General features: G+C 34.1%; 1 protein-coding gene across 2 annotated transcripts in view; it reads left to right on the top strand.

The window, feature by feature from the left end:
• LOC123698257 (bone morphogenetic protein receptor type-1B) overlaps positions 1–22,818 on the top strand; it is a 105,780-nt gene that overhangs the window by 47,845 nt on the left and 35,117 nt on the right. For both annotated transcript variants that reach the window (XM_045644836.1, XM_045644837.1), the window contains one exon: positions 11,183–11,273. In XM_045644836.1, the coding sequence (XP_045500792.1) occupies positions 11,207–11,273 (67 nt within the window). In that variant the 5' untranslated portion in view covers positions 11,183–11,206. The remainder of the gene's footprint in view (positions 1–11,182; positions 11,274–22,818) is intronic.

The raw sequence follows: 22,818 nt of genomic DNA, 5'->3' as shown, positions 1-22,818 counted from the left end.
ACCCGTATAGTTACCGTTCCCATGGGATTTTCGGGATAAAACCTATCCTATGTGTTAATCCAAGTTACCCTCTGTATGTGTGCGGTTTCATTGTAATCGGTTCAGTAGTATTTGCGTGAAAGAGTAACAAACACACACACATCCTCACAAACTTTCGTATTTATAATATTTGTAAGATAGGACATAATATTCTCTCCTCTAGATACGTCCATACCATCAATACAATTCACAAATCGCAGCAAAATACGTTCTTACCACAATTCTTCTGCCTTAAAAGCGATGTAATTTTGCAATTAACTTGCTGTAATGGAGTCAATTAAATCGCATACGAGACTATACTGTTACGGACCATTGGACAGACCATTACCATCGATATGGGGTTAAAAACACCTATGCTTTGCTGAACACGGAATGAAGTATGTATTGTAATGTAAAACATTATTATCGGAGTTTTTGTGGTGGTTGGTAACCATTTGAGGAGGGTTATAGCGAATTTGTGGGGCAACATTGTATGATAGTGGGGAGAAGACAGAGATGGTATTAGTATTAAATGCTTAGGTGTCAGCAATTTGTTGTGACTTGTGACTATTTGAGAAGGGTAATAGAGAATTGGTGGGGCAACATTGTATGATACTGGGGAGAAGACAGAGATCGTATTAGTATGAATTCTTAGTATGGTGTCAGCAATTTGCATTGTTTAAAGTCGTAATATGTTGCTAGGGTCTATGTTAGGGTGAATGCTAAAACAGTTCTGTTATAAACGATTTGAGAAGACATTAAATTTATCCTCGAAACAATTACCGTGGACATTCTGAAACATGCCTTTAATGTTAAAGGTGGACTGTCCACATCCAAGGATAGTACCCTAATATATGTAAGTAAAGAAACAAAGCGCATGCGCACAGAAATACCATGTATAACCCCCACACCATGTAAGGCGATCGCCATCTACGTCCAGCCATAAAGCGCTTTATGGTAACGCCGTGGATTTTGTAACGCAGCGCTATTTCTGCTACACAATGAACGCTATCCGCTCGAACAATGTTACGATTTCGTAATAATAACCATTTTGTTGGTGCTTAATCGCTCCGGTATCTGTAAATCAAGCGTTAAGTGCTTTAATGCTGGAATGTGGAAGTGCTTTAAATGGTTTGACGCGGCTTGAGACAATTGTTTTGAGCTCGTACCTACATTCGATCGGAATGAAATGGTCTCGTGATTGAATGTGTTGATAATGGAATTTGTACAATGTGGATAGTCTCTTTTGTTGTGAGATTGATACTAGAAATAGTAGGACAAAGAGTTATACCTATATAGAATTATACCAACATCCATCTACTATAGTATAAAAATAAGTCGGGTTTTCCTTCCTGACGCTATAACTCCAGAACGCAACAACCGATTTCCACGGTTTTGCATTCGTTGGAAAGGTCTCGGGCTTCGTGAGGATTATAGCAAAGAAAAGGTGTCTCTGGTGGCGAAACGGAGTTCGCCCGGTTTGCTAGTATAATATAGATGTTGATTTTTAAGTGTTTTTAAAATAAATTGGGTTAAATATTTGACGACTATAGGTATTCTTTAAAATAAAATTGATGGCAAAAGGATGAAATTTCATAATTATTTTTTATTGTCTCCTATTAATTTTAATAAACTGTGGAAATTCAATTTACTCGTTTGAAACATTTATATTCATCCATAAAGATGGTATAGCCGTGAAGGCGTAATAAATTGCAAATATACAGTAATTGGTATTACTTCTATCGTATTTTTATAGTTCTAATGTATGGGACGCACGCACGTCGTTTTTTATTGAGATCTGGTTTCATAGATTTTTACAGAAAAATATTTTTAGAATATTCCTTACGGATTAACATTTTTTTTTGTCGTGTTTTAAACTAACATCTCATTATTATTATTGATTACTATTATACCTAAAATGATAGTTTTCAGTGTGACTAGGAAATTAAAACACCTGTGTTACTAGAGATAATTAATTTAAAGCTTCTAGATACATGAAACAAAAAACCTTAAGCACTATACGTCGCCTAAAAGCTTAATATATTTTGAACTTAATACTTATACATATAGGACACATGGTTGCAATTCATCAGGTAATTGTGATTGAAAATGCCAACAACCACCTCATCATCATCACATCTGTTTTACAAACGTAAACAAATATATTTTCCTAAAAAGAAAGTTTTATTTCCTCCTGCGTCCATCGATACACAGATAGCAGGCCGCACACGGCGTGGTATTTGCTATTCGTGCGAGGGCGCATGCGCGGCGCCGCGGTCACTATGTGGCCGCGCCGTCGCAGCGCAAAACAAGGTACAATGGAGATTTTGTTATACATTCCCGATGGCATCTTGATTCAAAGGTTGGGTATGGAATATGAGTTAGGGTCTTTTGGTGTGCAGGTATAGGTATAGGTTGGTAGGTAGTGTTGGAATAAGAGTACATTTATATTGGCAACACTGTATAGTATTCTCTGTGGTTTTCGCGTGGCCAAGATGGCTGATGCCGGCTAGCAATGTAAAATATGAAAAACTGTAAACTGTTCTTTTAAATAATAAAGTCAAGTGAAGTTATAACATGGTGTTTAATTCTCAATATAAATTAACATGGTAGCAGAGCGTGGTTCAAAAATTTCGAAAATAACTATAACGAGAACTACAGAAAGTAAGAAGAATTTTAAAACGAATACGAACAAGAACAAAGGAAAAAAATGGCGACCAAAAGTAATGATATCAATATTCCAATTTTCGACGGTACGGAATACAGTAATTGGAAAATACGAATATTAAAATTTCTACAGTTCAAAAAGTGCAAAGATGTTGTAATGCGAGCGAAAAAAGCAACCGACAGCGATGAGTGGGACGACAAAGATGTCCAAGCAACAAATTACATTTATAGTGCAATAACCAACAAGCAGTTGGAATATATAAGTGAAATCGATTCAGCCTACGGAATTATACAAAAATTCGACGAGATGTATCTTAAGAAATCAACAGCGTTACAAATAGTTTGTCGACATAACCTCGAAAATATTAAATTGAAAAATTATTCTGAAGTGTCTCTTTTTTTCGATGATTTTGAAAAGTCTGTAAATGAGTTGAAACAAGCAGGTGCAACGGTATCAGAAATAGAAAAACTTAACTATATGTTAAAAGCATTACCAGCAAGTTACAGCTATATAGGTGATTTAATTGATGTCTTGCCAGAGCGTGAAAGAACAGTTGATTATTTAAAGAGTAAAATAAAAGTGAAAAATACGGAAAATGTGAGCGAAACGTCTAATGATACATCAAATGCTTTTAAAGCTGACGCCAAACCATCATATTATTGTTATAGCTGTGGGAAACCTGGTCACCTAAGAAAAGACTGTAAATCTGGATATGTAAACCGTGGTCGAGGACGTGGTTTTTCTAATTTTCGTGGAAATGGTTCATATAATAACAGAGGACATGGTTCATATAATAACAGAGGACGTGGTTCATATAGTAACAGAGGACGAGGCCCAGGACATTATCACCGTAATGCTCAAGACAGTCAAGGTAACGTTTTCATACTACTATCGTTAATAATACTTACACAACAACGGAGAATGATAAGCTAAAGAAAGGTCAAATAAATTGGTTACTAGACAGTGGATGCACAGACCATATTATTAATACTGATGAGTACTTCAATTCATGTGAGATATTGAATAAGCCTGTTAAAGTTAAAATTGGTGACGGAACAATATTAGAAGCTACAAAAATTGGTAATATTAAAACTTATTTCCTAGTCTATGGACAAAAAATTGAAGTGACTCTTAAAAATGTTTTTTATGTAAAAGAAATGAAGGCAAATTTATTAAGTTATTCTAAAATTACTGATAAATACTCAATTAGTTCAAAGGGGAGATTGTCAAAAATTTACAACAATTATGGAAAGGTCATAGCAATTGCATTTAAGGAAGAAAGACTGTACAAGATGAAAAGTTACATGTATGAAGAAATATCAGAAGCAAATATGAGTAAAAAAGATATGACTGTAAAAGAAAAACTACATCGTACTATGGGCCATATTAATTTTAAAAGTTTGGAATTAATGTGTAAAAATGAATCATTAGATGGATTACCTAAAGAGATTGAAAGTGAATATTTAAAATGTGCAATATGTATTGAAAATAAAATGCATAATTTACCATTTCATAATAATAGACGAAAAGCAGAGGAGATATTAGAGATTGTTCATACTGATTTAAATGGGCCACATCAGACTACAGGATATAACGGAGAAAAATATTTTTTGAGCTTTATAGATGATTACAGCAAATTAGTTAAAGTTTATTGCATCAGATCAAAGGATGAGGTTTTTGACTACTTGGTGCAATATGTTAATGAGGTACAGAACTTGACAGGAAAAATGATAAAGGAACTGCGATGTGACAATGGGAAGGAATACATGAATGCAAGAGTTTTTCAGTTCGCAAAAGAGAAAGGAATTATAATAAAACCCTGTCCAGCATATGTTCATCAATTAAATGGAACGGCAGAGAGATACAATCGTACATTAATGGATATGGGTAGATGTCTTTTATCAGAAGCAAAGGTAGAAAGAAGATGGTGGCCAGAAATAATTAAAACAGCTGCTCATCTTAAGAACAGAACTTTGACTAATACTATTGAAAGGAAAACACCATATGAAATATTTTTCAACAGAAAGCCATCTGTCAAAAATTTGAGAATGTATGGAAGTAAAGTGTTTGTTAGAATACCCGAAGAACGGAGAAGGTCTAAATGGGATAAGAAAGCAGAAGTTGGAATTTTACTTGGCTATACTGACACTGGATACAGGGTGCTAATTAACAACAGAGTTATCATTGCTAGAAATTGTGATATAATTGAGGAAGATGTTAAATTGTGTGGTTTTGAGGGGAAGGATGAAAATTATACTGAATATGAAATAAAAGAAAAGGAAATGGAAGATAAAAAGACACAAGAGGAAAGAGATACAATTAAACACTCGGAAAATGAAGAAACAAGTGTAGCAGGAATTAAAAATGAAGAAAAGAATAAAAGATCAAGAAGACAAGTCAAAACCCCACTTCGTTTTGATGAAGAATTTGGTTATTATTGCATATACAGTAATTACTGCGATGCTTTGACTCCAGTTGATTTTCAGGAGGCGACTACATGTGATGAGGCAATGAAATGGAAAGCAGCAATGGATAAAGAGATGGACAGTTTAATGAAAAATAACACATGGACTCTAGTTGACAAACCTCCTAAGGACAAAAAGGTAATTGATGTGAAATGGGTGTATAAAAAGAAAAGTGAAAATGAATACAAAGCTAGGTTAGTAGTAAAAGGTTTTCAACAAACAAATTGTATTGATGATACTTATTCTCCTGTTGCTAAAATGCCGACACTTAAATTACTATTATCTTATTGTTGTCAAAATTCTTTAGTCATTCATCAAATGGATGTTGAAACAGCATTCCTAAATGGTAGAGTATTATCTGAAGTTTATGTAAAGCAACCAATTGGTTATGAAAATAGAACTGATAAAGTTTATAAACTAAATAAATCATTGTATGGTTTAAAAGAAAGTCCCCGTGCTTGGTATGAATGTTTTAATGATTACTTAACTAATCTAGATTTTTACAGAAGTAAATATGACTATTGTTTGTATGTAAGAAGGGAGAACAACTTAACTGTTTATATTCTTTTATTTGTTGATGATTTATTAATATGCTGTGAAAATGAAAAAGTCAGTGCTGATATAAAAATTAAATTGTCTGAAAAGTTTAAAATGAAAGATATTGGTATAGTTAAAAACTACATTGGTATTGAGATTGAATATATGTATAATCAAAGTAATATCCTAACGTTAAGTCAGAAATCTTATATTGAGTCTTTAGCTAAACGTTATAATATTGAGAATGCAAAATTGTTTAAAACCCTATAGAAATAAATTTGAAATTGGAACAATCTGTTATTAATGAGGATGTAAAATATAGAAATTTGATTGGTGCTCTTTTGTATATTAGTTCAGGTACTCGACCTGATATATCCTACAGTGTAAATTACTTAAGCAGATTTCAAAATTGTTATAATGAAACACATTTTAAGTATGCTTTGAGAGTTTTAAAGTATTTGTATTTGACAAAAGATCTTAAATTAACATATTGTAATAATAGTAATGCTGATATTCTAGATTGCTTTGCTGATGCCGATTGGGCAGGAGATATTGTGGATAGGAAATCTACTACAGGATTTGTCATAAGATTGTTTGGAAATGTTATTTACTGGAAATCTAAAAAACAAAGTAGTGTAACAAAGTCTTCAACATTTGCTGAATATGTAGCTTTATCAGAAGCAGTAACAGAATTAAATTTTCTTATTTGTGTAATGAATGATGTATTTACTAAAGTTTGTAAACCAGTTAAAATCTATGAAGATAATTCAGGAGCTGTAATTATTTCCAAATATGGAAACTTTACTAAGAATTCTAAGCACATTGAAGTTCACTATCATTTTGTAAATGAAAATGTTAAGCAAGGAAGTATTGAAGTAGTAAAAATAGAATCAGAAAATAATATTGCAGATATATTTACAAAAGCTTTGGGAAATGTTAAGTTCACTAAATTTAGAGAAATGTTAAATTTAAAGGAGTAAAGGTGAAAAATGTAAATGTAATCTAAATGAAAAATACTATGTATAGTTCTTAAGCTTTGTCTTTTTGTTATTGTTTTGTGTGTCTTATTGTTTATTGTTTTACAATATAAATGTAAGGAGGCGTGTTGGAATAAGAGTACATTTATATTGGCAACACTGTATAGTATTCTCTGTGGTTTTCGCGTGGCCAAGATGGCTGATGCCGGCTAGCAATGTAAAATATGAAAAACTGTAAACTGTTCTTTTAAATAATAAAGTCAAGTGAAGTTATAACATGGTGTTTAATTCTCAATATAAATTAACAGGTAGGTATGGCCGAATTATCATGATGTGTTGCAGATACTTGATCTAGTTGAATCTGCTATTTGATTCAATGACTAGCGCGTTCATTGAATGACTAGTCATTCAATCAAATAACAGATTCAACCAGATAACGGCGACATATGCGTAGGTAGGTATGGTAAATAAATAATTTCCTGTATTTTGATTGAACAAACTATTCTAAACGAAGTCTAGTTTAATTAATTTTTGAGTTTCGATTTAATACAGTTTAAAAATTTTCAAGAATTTCTAATTTTGTTGTACATTCAAATGTCATTTCGGTCATTGGTACAGTAATGAATTGGTACAATGAAAATAAGTAATATGAGCTATTGTATTGAAATTATCGAGAGCAGACGTGAAATTATTATTATTTAGGTAAGTAGAGCAAGGAAAATGTATTTTTGTGTTATTGACTTTAATTAATGTATTCCAATTCGATAATTTTTTTTTCATTTACTATTAGTGATACAATATGAAAGTCGATAGAGATGTAGTCCACCTCACTACCTCTAACCTAATTTACTTCCTTAACTACTTGAAAAATTATTATCAGTCAACTATTTCAGCGTTATGTGCTAACTCGGTAAAAAATCTTTACGAATTACAAAACTAAACTGTCGAACGTGATTTAACCTAACCCAACAACAAAACATTGCTTCCCGTCGAGCCGGCTCGAAAATCGATCGTTTAAATTCCGGCAAAGGCGAGAAGCGTGCGTGAAAAACGGGGATTGTAACAAAAATGTCGGGCGTAAGAGCAAAACCGTGTCGCTATGTTCAGCACGGCAGCGCGACACGTCCGCTCCAAGTGGTGCCTTTGACGCGTCTGAGCCGCTATGTATAGTATAAATAGATGCATTGTTGTACATGAAGGTATTTTTATTAATCGGCGCTTTTAAGTCCAGCTTAATTATATGCTCGTTATGGACTGCTCGGATTGTCTTCTCGTTTTTGTATGGACGTGGTGGTCTGATCGTTTTGTTAGTATTTTATAAGAACAGAAAGGATATTTGTTATAATTGCGACACTCCTTGATATATAAGGAAATTAAATACAGTAGAAACTACTATATACTTTAGCACTAACTAATCTTGTATGTACTGCATTTTTACTGCATTTTTTGGCCTATTATTGTATGTTTTCTAATCGTATCGTGCAATATATAAAATAGACATAAATAAATGAAACGAGCATACTATTAAGTGAAGTGATAGGTTCCAGTTTTATTATTTTACTATTTGTAATATAATTATCCCGCCAAAAACATTTTCCTGTAAAATGTTGCCAAGACGAGCCCATATGACTCGCACTCTCAAAAATCAGATCTCATGTTGGCTCTACACTACACGCCGTAACTCTACAAGGCCTAACTTCACAAACTCTACACCTTAGTCAAAATATGTGGCTTGGCCATTTCGCTACATTCACATCGGCGTAAGGTGAAAAATTAATTCACTGTTCATTACTTTTGTGTTATACAATAGTTCTTGTAGTAACGAACTGCCTACAAAACGCTAACCAAATCAATTAATTGAGATAATAAGTATAACGGTTATTTGTATGCGATTTCTTCTGAGTTTATAATTATGGTATACTAATATTGTATGTGAAAGCCTTTTGCGTTTGTAACTCGGTAGCGAGCAATACCGTATATAGTGCGGCCAGCGCTTTCTACAGCTCGACTATAAATATATCCGTTAGTTGGTAATGTCTAGTAATATCCAATCTTGGGTATTAATTAGTAGTGCCGTGTGGGGCTTACTTACCTTCCATGGTGTAATATAGAATATGTATTTGCGTTCAAGCATCGAATGATGCTTCCTTGGATGATTTGCCGAAGTTTGAAGCATCATGATTTACAATTTGTACCATGTAACTAATGTAGTATTCCTGTCGCATTTGGGTCTGTTGTTGTTGGGTTTATTTAAGATGTGAAATAAAGGTTTATTTTATGTAACATGGAAAAACCCTAAAATTTAGAAACCTACACTATAGTCTATACTTACTCAGAACAAACAAGGCTCCACAGACCAACACTTTTACCCGAAAATAAGCATGCACCGTGTACAAGAGTCACGTTGGTGTGTTTATTTATTTACATTGGAGCATTTACTTTGAATATCCCTATTTACTTATAGAATATTCTCGAAATGTCGTCGACATTCTTGCTAATTGGGCAGACGTCGACGGCGCCGTACCTTCAAATTGTGCTCAAATATTGTACGCGCCGGGGTAAATAGACGCTGTTTGTGTGTTCGCCTGTTTGTCTGTTTGTCCGTTTGCACAGGCCAACGAGCCGGTGTCTGTTTGCATCTATTATCTAGCTGTAGGGTGACTGTGATGCGAGACCTTACTGGACTGTTTGGCTGTAGTAACCTTTATATCTGATGCATAAATATAAAATTAATTTAAGCTGTCGTTTTCTACGTTATAACACATAGGGTCGGGAATATCCTACCATACATGCATGTTTTGATATTTAAATCTTATTTAGATCTTCCTTCATTAATAATCTCTGCTTGTTTAAACGACGGATAACAAAAACTTAATAAGAGGTTAAGTTGTTTCGTTCTCAAATATGGTAAAGTAAATTGTTATTTCTTTATCAAATTAAATCACACCCGAATTCGCTTGTATATTGGTTCCAAATAGTTTTATAGATAGCAAAGAAATTATAAAAAGGTGCAACCAAGCATGATACGTGTACACCCTACACGCTCTCTCGTTGACATATCATTTTGCCCTTTTTCTCCACATCCCTTTTAAGGTCTCTGGGAGATTGACACGTAGCTATTAAATCGTGCCCAAGTAGAGGGGACTGCTTTTTATTATTTAATTCATTGCTGTGGGAATAGCTATGTAGCGTGTAACATAGATTGTACCAGCCATGTATGTATGTACAGGTAAAAAGTGCTACGCTTTTGGTTTATCTGTCCCTAATATGGTACGGCGGTTGATGGTCTGTCTCCTGACCCTATTGCGGGTTAATGTGATATTAATTTCTTTTAATAATCTGTTTGTTATCTCACAGTTAGATTAGATGGTGATATCGGATATCGGAGATGATAAGTTGAGCTGGGAAGATTTAGTCGGATAAAGTTCACACGATAGATTTCATAATCTTAAATAATTAACTTAAAAAATGTAGATACTGAAATATTTTAAGAATGAAAAGATGTATGATTTTTACTCATTCACCCAAAAATAATGCTATATTTATGAAACTTGGTAAAGAGGTACTTTGTAGTCTGGATAAGCATATAGGATCGTTAACCTTTAACTATTTCATTCACTTTTTTACCAGGTATACCGTACAATGTAAGCTAAGTCGCTCCAGTTAGCAAACTATTTCTATGTGTATATTATGATTATTTGTATAAGCATATTATGATATGCGGAAACAACAATACGTGAAGGAATGATGGCCATGTGCAATGCGTATATGACAAATATGTATTTGCTATTGTGTGTCATACGCATAGCCCATCGGTGAACCGTACCAGTGGTCATATTATGTTTTTGTTCAGGAATTTTATAGTACCTGTTGTGTATGGTTTACATTTTGTTTAGATACATTCTTAGTTAATAGCTTTGTTAGTATAATGCTATTTATTAATTGTTTACGTTCTTCCATATGATACTTAATAGTACTCACATAGTTATACGGAGTATGTACCTACGTAGGTATGATAGTGCGTTGTTGAGATTCTTTACTAGCAAATGTTGTTGAGAAAAGATTTTTTGTTATGTATATTTTTAACAGTATTTCTTTCAGAAATTCTAATTTTGAATGGTACCTAATACAAAAATCGAGTTTATTAACTATAGAAATGTCTAAACGAATGCCTTTTTGTTAATAACAAAGGTTTGATTATAAAGTTTTGTGCCCACCTAGATTAAGATCGGGTGAAATATCTTTTTTTTTATAGTGGGGAAATCTTGCATAGATACCCACGGCCTCCGGGGAAAGGGCCGTGGGTTATGTCGGATTCCTACCGACCAAAACCCCACTGTGTTGCGTCAAGCCGCATCAACGACGGGGCCACGGGTATAGGTAGAATTCGTCCGTGTCCCCATCAGCGGGTGAAATATCCTGCACTTTTTAGTTTATATCCGATTTATTTTTTGTATTACATTATCAAAGTTTAATAAATACACAACCTCATATTAAATAGACATGTTTTATTGCAGATATGTAACGGAGCCAACCCACCAATGAGATTCGAACGACATATGATGTCTGCGTCGAACAAGAAGCCGACGCTCCTGCCACTGCGGAAAGGTTTGTTGTTTATTGATATCTTCATTTTTATATTAAATCTGTAGTAAGTTTTCATATTAAATGGTTGATGTTTCGTTTCGTCAGAGGATAAAGGACGCATAATATTGTTCAGAGTTACTCGTTTTATATGAGGGAATTAGTTTTGTCGTTTCAGTTTGCGACGTTTAGTGACGGGAGTACCTATCCCATACATATTATTGGTCTTACCACAAAACAATTTAAACACAGTCTAACTTTAAACTAGGGATCTGTAACTTTAATAGTTGTCTATATTAAATACGACAAAACCAGATTAAAGAGAATCCCCGCTTAAAGTTAAACCCTGTCTAAAGCTTTTTGTGGATTTTTCAATTAATTTCAGATAAAGTGAGGTTTACAGTAGTATTAGTTATAGGGAAGAATCGTTGTTAAGTTCTCAATACATTACACTTGGTAGTTAGTTGTAATTGAGACATGGAAACGCGTAAGTTATGGCAATTAGTGAAATAATTTCGCATTTATATAACGTAATGCGTCACAGCACGCAACCAGGATGCTGGTGGTCGACCGCTAAATGATGGCCATTAGTTTGTACCGCTTAGTAAAAGGGTTATTATAGGGATAGCTAATTCTTTTGTAGAAAATAACATTTTCTAATTTTTATGTAGGTATATTTCTCTTTTCACTTGTCGGGTTGTTGAATGGGCGGGTTCTATTCAAAGATTTTTTAAAGAGTAACTATAGAGTTGCTTGCAGATTACTTAATAGAACACAGACCTTCGGAAAAGGTGGTAGTGTTAAAAGAAATGATGAAATAAACACATTTGTAAAAGTTAAGATGATTTTTTTTGAGGTTGATTATTAACTTTTAAACCGTGCAGATTGTGCACAAGTTCGTAACTTGGTACTTTAAAACACGTTTTACCTATCGTTTTAGCAAAGACAGTATTCCTGACACTCACTAGGTAAGTGAAGTGCCAAATTTTGTCCATTTTCAAGGATTTTTGGAATACATTCAACCGTACACATTGTACCTACAATAGTTTGTGACATAACTTGTACTTTAAAACACGTTTTACCTAATGCAATAATGAATGCAGTATTCCAAAAGCCACAAGGAAAGTGAATAACCAGATGTCCATTCTCGAAGGGAATCGGGATGTCGGAAGCGCGTCACAGATCGGCCGGTGGATGGTTATTGCGTCCGCTCCACTAGTACACTTACGTAAATAGATAACTGCGATCGCATCTGGCACTGAGATAGATTGTGGATGTAGTGATTGTAATTTTGTGTTTTTGGATATGATTTGGAAGGAAGGATTAGACTGTATGTAATGACTAGCTGTGCCCTGCGGTTTTACCCGCAGTTCTGCACTCGTGTTGGTCTTAGCGTGATGATATATAGCCTACTAGCTTTCCACCCGCGGCTTCACCCGCGCAGTCAATGAAAAACCCGCATAGTTCCCGATCCCGTGGGATTTCCGGGATAAAACCTATCCTATGTCCCGGGGTAAAAAGTAGCCTATATCCTTTCTCGGGTATCAAAATATCTCTATACCAAATTTCATGCAAATTGGTTCAGTAGTTAAGGCGTGATTGAGTAACAGACAGGCAGACAGAGTTACTTTCGCATTTATAATATTAGTATGGATAGCCTTCCTCGATAAATGGGCTATCGAAAACCGAAATAATTTTTCAAATCGGACCAGTATTTCCTGAGATTAGTGCGTTCAAACAAACTCTTCAGCTTTATAATATTATTAGTACCTATAGATGATGGTGTAGATTTTGTGGTTATATTACATGGTGTGGCGTATAACATGATAGATAAATGGTATAATATCGTATCTAGATAAGATGTAGATTCGATTATTGTCTCTGAATATAAATAATCTTGATGGTTGGTGTATTTAAAATGGTTTAGATATTTTTAAATATATGTAGAATATGTTATTGGGTCATCTATTTCTAGTGTTTTTAATTATTCTAATGCTGTCTACATTTTGAATGTCGGATGTATTTTTTCAGGATTCACATTTTATTACGTTCTAAGAAAAAATAAGCTTTATATTCAACTAATTAAGTGCAAATAAAACTAATTTAACTAGGTTACAATCCCAACCATACTTATCAATTATCATCACTATTATAAATACAATAGATTATTTATTTGTGTGATTGTCATTCTCGTCACATCGAAATTATCGACTGACATAGTGGTTGTCCGATGCTCCCAAAATGACGGAAGGCTCTCATTTCACCTAGAGGTAGTATAAAGAACTTGACGGGGATCACAATAACAAGTAAAGCCGCATATTAATATGCTAACTTATTAGTAACAAAAGCTTGTTACTAATAAGTTGTAAACAAAAGCTTGTTACTAATAAGCTAGTTCCGTGCGCGGCTTCGTCCGCTTTGTCTAAAACCTAAAAAATTATATACTTACCTTTTTCAAGAACCACTCTATCTAGCAAGAAAAAAGCGTCATCAGAAACCGTTGGGTAGTTTTAAAGATTTAAGCATACATACAGACAGACGCGGGAAGCGACTTTGCTTTATGCTATGTAGTGAAGACATGCAGTCTATGCCTTTCCAGCATCAGAGCGTGCAGTCCGTCGACCTTGCACGCTTGATCAAGTGATCCGATTCACTGAACAATAATTAGCATTGCCCGGTCATTGCGGGCGGTATGCCATTTTGTTTCACGCTCCGTGTGAGTTACGGTCTTATTAATTAGGTAGAAAGATATGTTTAGAGGTAAGATAAGATAAGAAGTTTTGGTATCATAAGTTCCATATTATAGGGACATACAAATAACGCTATTCTAAATATATGTTATATTTATTTAATGGTATTGAATCCTAAAATACATAACAATGATATGATTTATTAAAATCATTATGTTTCCAGTTTAAGATAAGTATATTCAAAATGTACTCCAATTTGTCGAAATGTGATCAGTTTTAATAGTCTCATTAGTTACACTATATTTTATAAATCGGGACTGATCATTTATCAAAAGTTTTGGTCTTCAAAAATATATGAGGTGAGATTATGTTTGTATCAATTAATCGACCCTTTTTTAATTGATGCGAGTCAATAAATGGCTTATGACAAACTTAAAATTAATTTCAGAGTAGTCAGATTATATTGAGATTTAAAACCTCCATCTGCCCAGTCATATGGAGGCGGCGTTAATGCAAAATTAATTAAATCGTGCCGGATATTTAATACATCTACACCGTATAGCATGAGATTATCTTTTAATTCAAGGCTGTATTGAAATAGTTTCATTATACTAAAAAGCAAACTTGGCGACAGGAATTTTCCTTCCCAGGGTAAACACAAGGCTTTAACACGACGCTTTACGGGTTTAAAAATAAAAACACAAAAGCCTAGACTACCAAGAAAGCTTCGAACGTGTGCTTGAATGTATAACATTCTCAAGTGTGAAATGTTTGTTCGCGACCAACGAAAAAAACAAGCCGCAGTTACCCGTTCAGAGAATCCAGCCTTTGTAGCGGCGATGTCTCGGAATTTCCCGAAATACCTATCCGCGTGGTATCGCGCGGGTCATCAAGTAACGCTTAATTTTATGCGCTGCGAACATTCGCCTCGTTATGTCCACTCAGAATACGGTGATAATTGATAAAATCACTATTCGGACGGTTTAGATGATGTCATAAAGATTACAGATGAATTGTTTGTAGACGCTAAACGCGACGTGGAAGACAATTTTATTCGATGATTTCGTGGAAGTTTTTAGTTACGCGCATACCGCATACGTCTAGAATAAGAAGAGGATGTGGTTATAGCTTGCACACATAAAACTGGGCAAGAATCACAAAACGTTTGTCCAACAAAGCGTTTTGTTTGTGAAATAAAAGCAAAAGCGAGTGAGCGTGTCCGAATGTCACGTGGCCACGGCATCCCGCCGCCCCGAGTCCCCGACTCTTGCTCTTTTTGCCGCGCGCCGCCATCTTTCCGAGAACGTCATGTAAAAAACTTAAAACCCAAAACGGACGGCGAAGGTGTGAATATAATTAATGGTGGATCAAACGGTCCGCCTCGATTAAAAAATAATGCAACCGATTTTGGTCGTCCTTATACTTATAAATTGCGGTTAGAGGAACAAGCCCGGTGAGATAACGCGTTATCATAATTTTGTAAAATCGTGTTTATGGTTCGGTGACAACACAATTAAGGTAGTATAAAATTATTGTTAAGTTGTTTTTAATAAGTATCGAGCGATATACCATGTTCTTTGGCAAATAAATTAATTTGAATTTTGAATTTTGAATTTGATAAAATTTGTAAGTGATATTCTGAATTTTAAATTTGTGTTTCACATTTGTGAATACATTCGCTCTTGCTCGTGACCTCTAGGATGTTTTAACGCAGCTTCTTGATAAGTAGTCATTAGTGAAAGATGAGGTTAAGCTAACGATAGTCAGTAATGGATACGATACGGAACATTATGAGCCTGCGGTTTGTTTTAGACGATCTCTTTGATTGTTATTTTGGGAACATCAATCATGCAATAATATAATTAGATTGTATTGCGCTGTGTATATTGTGTGATTAAAGATGTACACAATCAACAATGTACATTATTAAGGTTGGTCGTGAGCTTATTTGAGTACATTACTTATTGTACTTTGTGATGGAATTATGGTAGATGATGGTGATTAGAAATTGGTCGTTAATGCAAAATTTATGTTTGTCGATAAAACTGTGTTTTAAAAATGTTTAGGTTGTAATGTTTATCTTAATATTACCGTCGATTGCAATGTTAAGCTAGTTAGTATATTTACAATTATAATTAGTTGGCATTTACATTTAATTTAATATTTAAAAAAGCTCAATTTATCATTGCTCAAAACTAGATCAATTTAATACAACTCTAAATTCGTTATGCAAAGTCGCATGGATTTGGAATTATCTGTTTCGTAGAATATTAATCGTTTCAGTTAAATCGTTCTCCGTTCAGTTAAATTGCTCTCCGCTCGCGCTTCGCTCGCGTTTTCAAAGAAAAACCCGCATAGTTCCCGTTCCCGTGGGATTTCCGGGATAAAACCTATACTATGTGTTAATCCTTGTTGCCCTCTATATTATGTGTGCTAAATTTCATTGTAATCGATTCAGTAGTATTTGCGTGAACACATACATCTATCCTCACAAACTTTCGTATTTATAATATTAGTAGGATAGGATAGGGGATATAGGCACTAACTAACAATAGTTAAAAAATGTAATAAAACAATTTGACTATGACGCAACCAGGCGGATTGCTCAAACCGTCACAGATGCAATAAACAGTATAATAATGTATAATATGTATTAATGAAATATGGCCAGATACTTTGGTACGATCACTTTGATAGTTATTTCGGGAGTTGCATCAATCACGTTTCAGTCTGAATTAATAAGAACACTAATAAATCTGTGCGAATCTAATTTTGTGTCAGGATGGAGAGGCGATTAGCGTGTTACCCTTCTTGTTTTATTGTGCAATAATTAATTTGAATTTGAATTTTGATTTAGGTATACCGTATAGGATCTACACAATTCATGTCAAACAATTCTGTATTGTACTTACTTACCTTTCGTCCGCGTTGTCTAAATTTAACAAATGACATTCTAAAATATTCCTCTTGAATCACTCTATCTATTAAAAAACCACATCAACATCTGTTGTGTAGTTTTAAAAATCGAAGCGTATATAGAGGCGGACAGACAGCGGGCAGCCAATTAGTTTTGTACAAAGTACGTAGTGATTAAAATTTAAAACTTACTTGTTAAATAAATACAGTCTTGTGAATATATTTTTTTTTCTAGATAGGGAAGCGCTTGACCACAATCTCGCCTGATGGAAAGCATAAGATGCGGTCTAAGATGGTACGCGCATTCCTAATAGGTACCGGTTCACTCTTCGCTTGAAGACCCCCATATTGTACTCGTCGGGTAGCACAGATTCAGGAAGCGCGTTCCAGTCCCTTGCGGTTCGAATGTACAATAAATAAATAAATAAACCATTTATTTGCACAAAATCATTTAACAAAAAGTGATATGATAGAATGTCATTAAAGCCAAAATTTCATTATTCTGTAAGCATATTTATTAGCATACGTCTACTAGTCATCTGTACATAAATCAAAGATATCCTAGGCATCCAGACAAACTTTAGTGAAATTAAATTTAGTACTGTTGCCGTTGTGGATTGATCTTTAGCCGTTGCATAATAAGCCTGTCATCGCACGCGCGACACATTTATTTCTGCATTCCCGTTCTGTATGTGGGCGCGCCAAACATTGGTTCCTGTTAAATTGCGATCGACGTGAACTGTCATCGACGCTGTAGGCAGTGAGATGACATTTTGTTCTAAATTCTAAATTTGAATTTAGAATTTGTTCTGTTATTTGTGATCAGCGCTGCATGCTGTAAGCCGGTATAGATGTGACATTTTATTCCAAATTCAAAATTCGATTTTAAATTGAATTTAGGTTTTTTTCTTTTGATGCATGATTGTAATCGGCACGCACTGTCATCTTCAATTCTATATTGTTCTAAACTTGCAAAAATACCTTATTACTAACATGGTAATTAAATTAAATTGACATTTAAAAGTACATTATCTGTTTTACCTTAAATTAACTGTAACTTCATTACTTTTCCGTTAATCTTCTTGCAGTGAATGTGGTTTAGGTGTAAAGCTATCGGTTGCTCACTCGTTGTATGGAATGCACAATTGTTAAAGGGTACACTCGTTCGTTGGTATTTACCTATTTAACCCTTTGCGTATCGAATTCTACGTTCCAATGTTTTAAAGAAAGTATTTTTTGAATATCTTTATTAACTAAATAACCGCTCGAATTGAACTGTACTCAGAAACAGTTTTGAGAGAATTTTCTAAGTAGTTTTTCAATTTATCTGTACCTACAACAAACCAAATTCGTATTAATAGCGAAGTAGAGAAATCAAGAACTACTTGGCTAAATAAAAAATTTAAAAAATATCATATAGCGTTACTTCAACTAGTTTACACGTAAAATCGCTATCTACATGATTGTCCATATTATTACAAACAGGAAAGAAACCCATGGGAAACGCGTTGTAATGATAGTGTAATAATGACAGTGTTTGGTGCAATGTTCTCGTGTCGGATTGACACTGAACTGATGCTTATCGTAATCACTAACGCGAAACGATCTTAGGCTAAGCGCGCACTACGATTTTAATTTTTGCGACACGATTTCAAAATCGCGCTGTAGAAAATCGCAGAAAGTACGGTGCGCGCACAACGATAATTTAATAGTGATCCTTACTCACTTTCATCATGGATTTCGTACAAGTTGCTTGTCTTTATTTACTACTTCAGAGGATAAGAAGAAAAAAAAGAAAAATCGTCTATATTGGACTCATTCTTTTACAGCAGATAGAATTGTCAAAGGTTTCTTTTATCCATACTAATATTATAAATGCGAAAGTAACTCTGTCTGTCTGTAAATTTGGTATAGAGATATTTTGATACCCGAGAAAGGCCATAGTATAGGTTTTATCCCGGAAATCCCACGGGAACGGGAACTATGCGGGTTTTTCTTTGACTGCGCGGGCGATGCCGCGGGTGGAAAGCTAGTCAGAAATACAATGAACTTCGGATGTAGGTATCCCAAAAAATTCTTTGGCTATTATAGAATGAAAATTCCGCCAAAAGGCCGCCCTTTGTGCTTTTTTATTTTTTTTTTTTATTATTGTAACCTTTATGTATATTTTGTTTCTTGTACAATAAAGTGTTAAATAAATGAATAAATTCAAACCTTTGACAGATTACTGAATTTATGTTTACCAAACAGTACCTACCTATACCACTACGATGTTTACTGTTGGACAGACGAAACACAAGTGAAGTGCCGGCCGGGCCCGATTGTGCGATTTTATTATCGCAGTGCGCGCGGTACCATACAATTTCATATTCTGCATTTCATTTTCGCGACAATCGCGTCGCGAGCAGTCGCAGCAAAATGTGACAAATCACAATTTTAAAATCTCTGCGATTATTTAATCGCATGTGCGCGCATTGTCATAGTAACTCATACGTTGTATTTCTGCGATAAAATAATCACGCTGCATAAAGTCGTGGTGCGCGCTTAGCCTTACTTTTCCGTTTGCGCTTGATGTTTAATGCGTTTGCCTTTGTAATGCAGTTTGGTCTTACGTGTATATTTGGAAGATGGTGTGTGACCTTGGAAAGGGAGCATGATTGACGTGGTAAAATAATCTTGGGAAAAATAGAGCATTTTAAACTTTTGATATATTCGTTAGTGTGATATTTGGAAGACGTTGTTTGACCTTGGGTAGAGAGCTTTTAACTAGAATTAAAAAAAAAAATGAGAAAAATAGAGTATCTTAAATTTTTAATGATACAATTTTTGTAGTTAGGTAGATGTCATGGAAGTTCTTTATTTTGTGTTGATATGTGTTTTTTTATCAAAACACGGAGATAATCTACAAACTGACCTATTTGCGAAAATTTCAGCTTTTAGGTCATGAACTGATTTTAATTTCGACGATTTCATTGGCACAATTCAAAGTCTGTCAGACTTGTTTGTATGTTTATAGTATTTTACTAATGGTAATTACTTAACCGATAAAGATTGGAGTATCCTGCCAATCAACATCAATAGATAATTTCATTCATTTAATGGAGGAAGAAATTCAACGACTCGTGAGCTTGGAAATCAGTTTTTTTTCCCAAGAATTTGTACATTTTCCAGAGATTTGTATTGAGGAGTACTTTCATCTATGAAGTCTCGTATTCATAGTTTAAATTTGTTCAAGAATTGATCAATAATGTGGTTGGATATTGGAAACTGTTTAGAAATTTGTCGCTCCAAGAAAATTTCAGCGTTAAGAACTCTGCAACACGCAGTGTCTGTTATCTTTTCAGCCTTACTTCTAAATATGTTTACAATGAATACAAGGCTTGAGTTTCCAATAACCATTCATTAATTACCTTCACACGCTGCTAAATACTCACATACATATTATAGACTATGTGGTCTGTCCGTATGGGGTCATTGGCTGGTCTCGGTGTCTTGTTTCCAGCTATCAGCGAGGTGTGCATGCATCGGATTGGATACGGTTACGTTACATTCGAGAACAGTAGGGATTTAGTTGGTAATGGTGTTCGTGTACGTGTTGGTGCTATTTTATTTGACCAAATGAAGGTAATTTTGTAGGTAAATTTATTATTTTATCTATTGGGGATTTGGTGTTAACTTAGTTATGAAATTTTGCTTGGGGATCATTCTAAGGTGTTGTAATAATAACGTTTTTTACACCCCTAAATAAGGACAGACTGACATCTAAGTAGGTAGGTAAGGAAGTAGACGCGTCACATATTTTTTATGCTATTAGTATGAAAATAGCTATTTTAATTATTTTTTTGTGAAAGCATATCAAGCATAACTCATTTAGATAGTAATTTTTTGCAATTAACTGTTTTGAGAATTATATCCAAAACGGATGTGCTGTCTGCTGTTAATAATTTCCCACGATAAATTAAAATCGTGCCATAAATTCTAGGATTTATTAACTTATTGACTATCTCATTTTCCTGTATGGTATTTTTTGCGGAGTGCATTAACATCTTTCCAATTTTATTCACTTCCTCTATAAACGAAAACAATTTGAGCGTAACATAAAATATCAATAGACTTTTATTAATGCTTGACAAAAGTAATTTAAAATGTCCATAAAGCTTCTCGGACGTTTTCTATGCCCGACTAACCTTTAGAAATATTTCGAAGCTATTCACGTGTATTTCACAAAGGAGTTTACGAGCACAGGTACATTTACAGGCACATGTGCGACAAATGCTTCGATTTCTGGGAATTTAATAGAAAACTGCACAATGGACACCTGGCAGACTCGCTGTCGGCTATGGAGGTCGAACAAAAGATCGGTGGAGCGCTTTACCTGCTTCTAATGTTATTGTCTGGTTCTATCATTTTTATGGGATTTTAGTTGTGGCATTTTGAAATAATGTTGGTCGCGTATAATGGAGTTGAGTTTAATACTGTTGATGTTGATTGTATAATGCAGTTTGGTAATATCAGAGATGTTGTGGGCGTCTTGCAAAATGTACCTGCGCGATGCGGCGGCGAATTGTTGTCGTTTCATTAATAATTTAAATTGTACTTGCTATGTTATTTATGCAATTTATGCAGCTCGTTAAACTCTGAGTCTATGTTATTATAAAGCGATTTGTCGTCTGAATTTATGGAAATGAATTCGTAGATGAATGTATTGTTGTTGTTCTCAAGTTTTTCTTGTATACGTTCTTGCGTTTATGGCTCTTTGGGTGTAATTGGACTTAAGATATTGAAAAATGTATAAATTTAATACTTATAGTTTATACTATGATAAAAATACATTTAAAATCTGTTTTTATAAGTTTGAAAAATTCTCTGGTTGGTATTTACTCCGTTGTATGAAAAAAAAAATACTGTTGTAGAGATTGTGTTAGTTACCACAGTAACTACATTAGTATCATACACATATGATAAATCCCAAGTAGGGAGATGAAATGGTATTATTTTAAATCTTTAGGTATACTGTATACTGAATAGAGATTTATGTTGTTTTTATTGTTGTCTACATTTCAATAGTTTACAAATGTAAAGGAGGGCTAAAGATTTTAACGATCAAATACCTAGGGATGTGTCCCTTTTGTGCAATAAAGTATCGCTTCGCTAAATATTTATAGCGATGTTTCGGGGCCATTAAATTTAGCTCGATTCATTAAATAATTTATTACGTAAATATTGTACCTAAAACTTGTTAGCAGTTTAGTGCGGTGTAGAATGTCATTGTTCATAAATACTTGTTTAATTTTTTTAATACATATTTACATTAAATATGTAGTTAAAATATTAAGTGCTTCATAAAGTATATGTTTGCGTTTGACTATTTAAAAAAAATATGAGCTATATCCAACCGACAGAAATTACAAACTTGCTCGAAATATTGATTGTTTTACAACGATAATAATAATTAATAATGCCCATTCTTGCCACATAAAAGATAAAATTAAAAAGCGAAACTAAGTTAATAATATCGATCCCATAATTTTTGATTATAATCAATTCAAATAACAAAATAATATTTTCCTCTTTGTAATATTAGTTACCGATAGAATACTGTATGCGTGGGCGCATCCTTTGGCAGAAGCGATTCGCGCCGGGCCGTCTCACGAACTTGGTGCGGTAATTAGACGCTCGCGCACCGCCCTCGCGTCTACATTGTCTTGTTGTTTGTGTAAATATAGCGTGATTGAACACTGCTACAATGGTATTGAGATTTGTCACTAGTTATAATACTAATTCATTTATTTATCGAAACATCATTGGGCCACTTGTTAGCTACAATATTTTTATACTAATGTTAGTAAAAATTTAATATAATCATACTAATGTTAGTAAAAATTTGGTTTTCGTTATGGATTATGGATAGAAAATAATCCAACCTCAAAGTAGTATCTCACGTATTTTTTGTAAATACAGAT

The sequence above is a fragment of the Colias croceus genome, chromosome 15 (assembly GCF_905220415.1).
Source record: "Colias croceus chromosome 15, ilColCroc2.1".
Lineage (NCBI taxonomy): Eukaryota > Metazoa > Arthropoda > Insecta > Lepidoptera > Pieridae > Colias > Colias croceus.
Note: the sequence above shows the minus strand (reverse complement) of the source record. Positions and strands in the feature narration are given on the sequence as shown.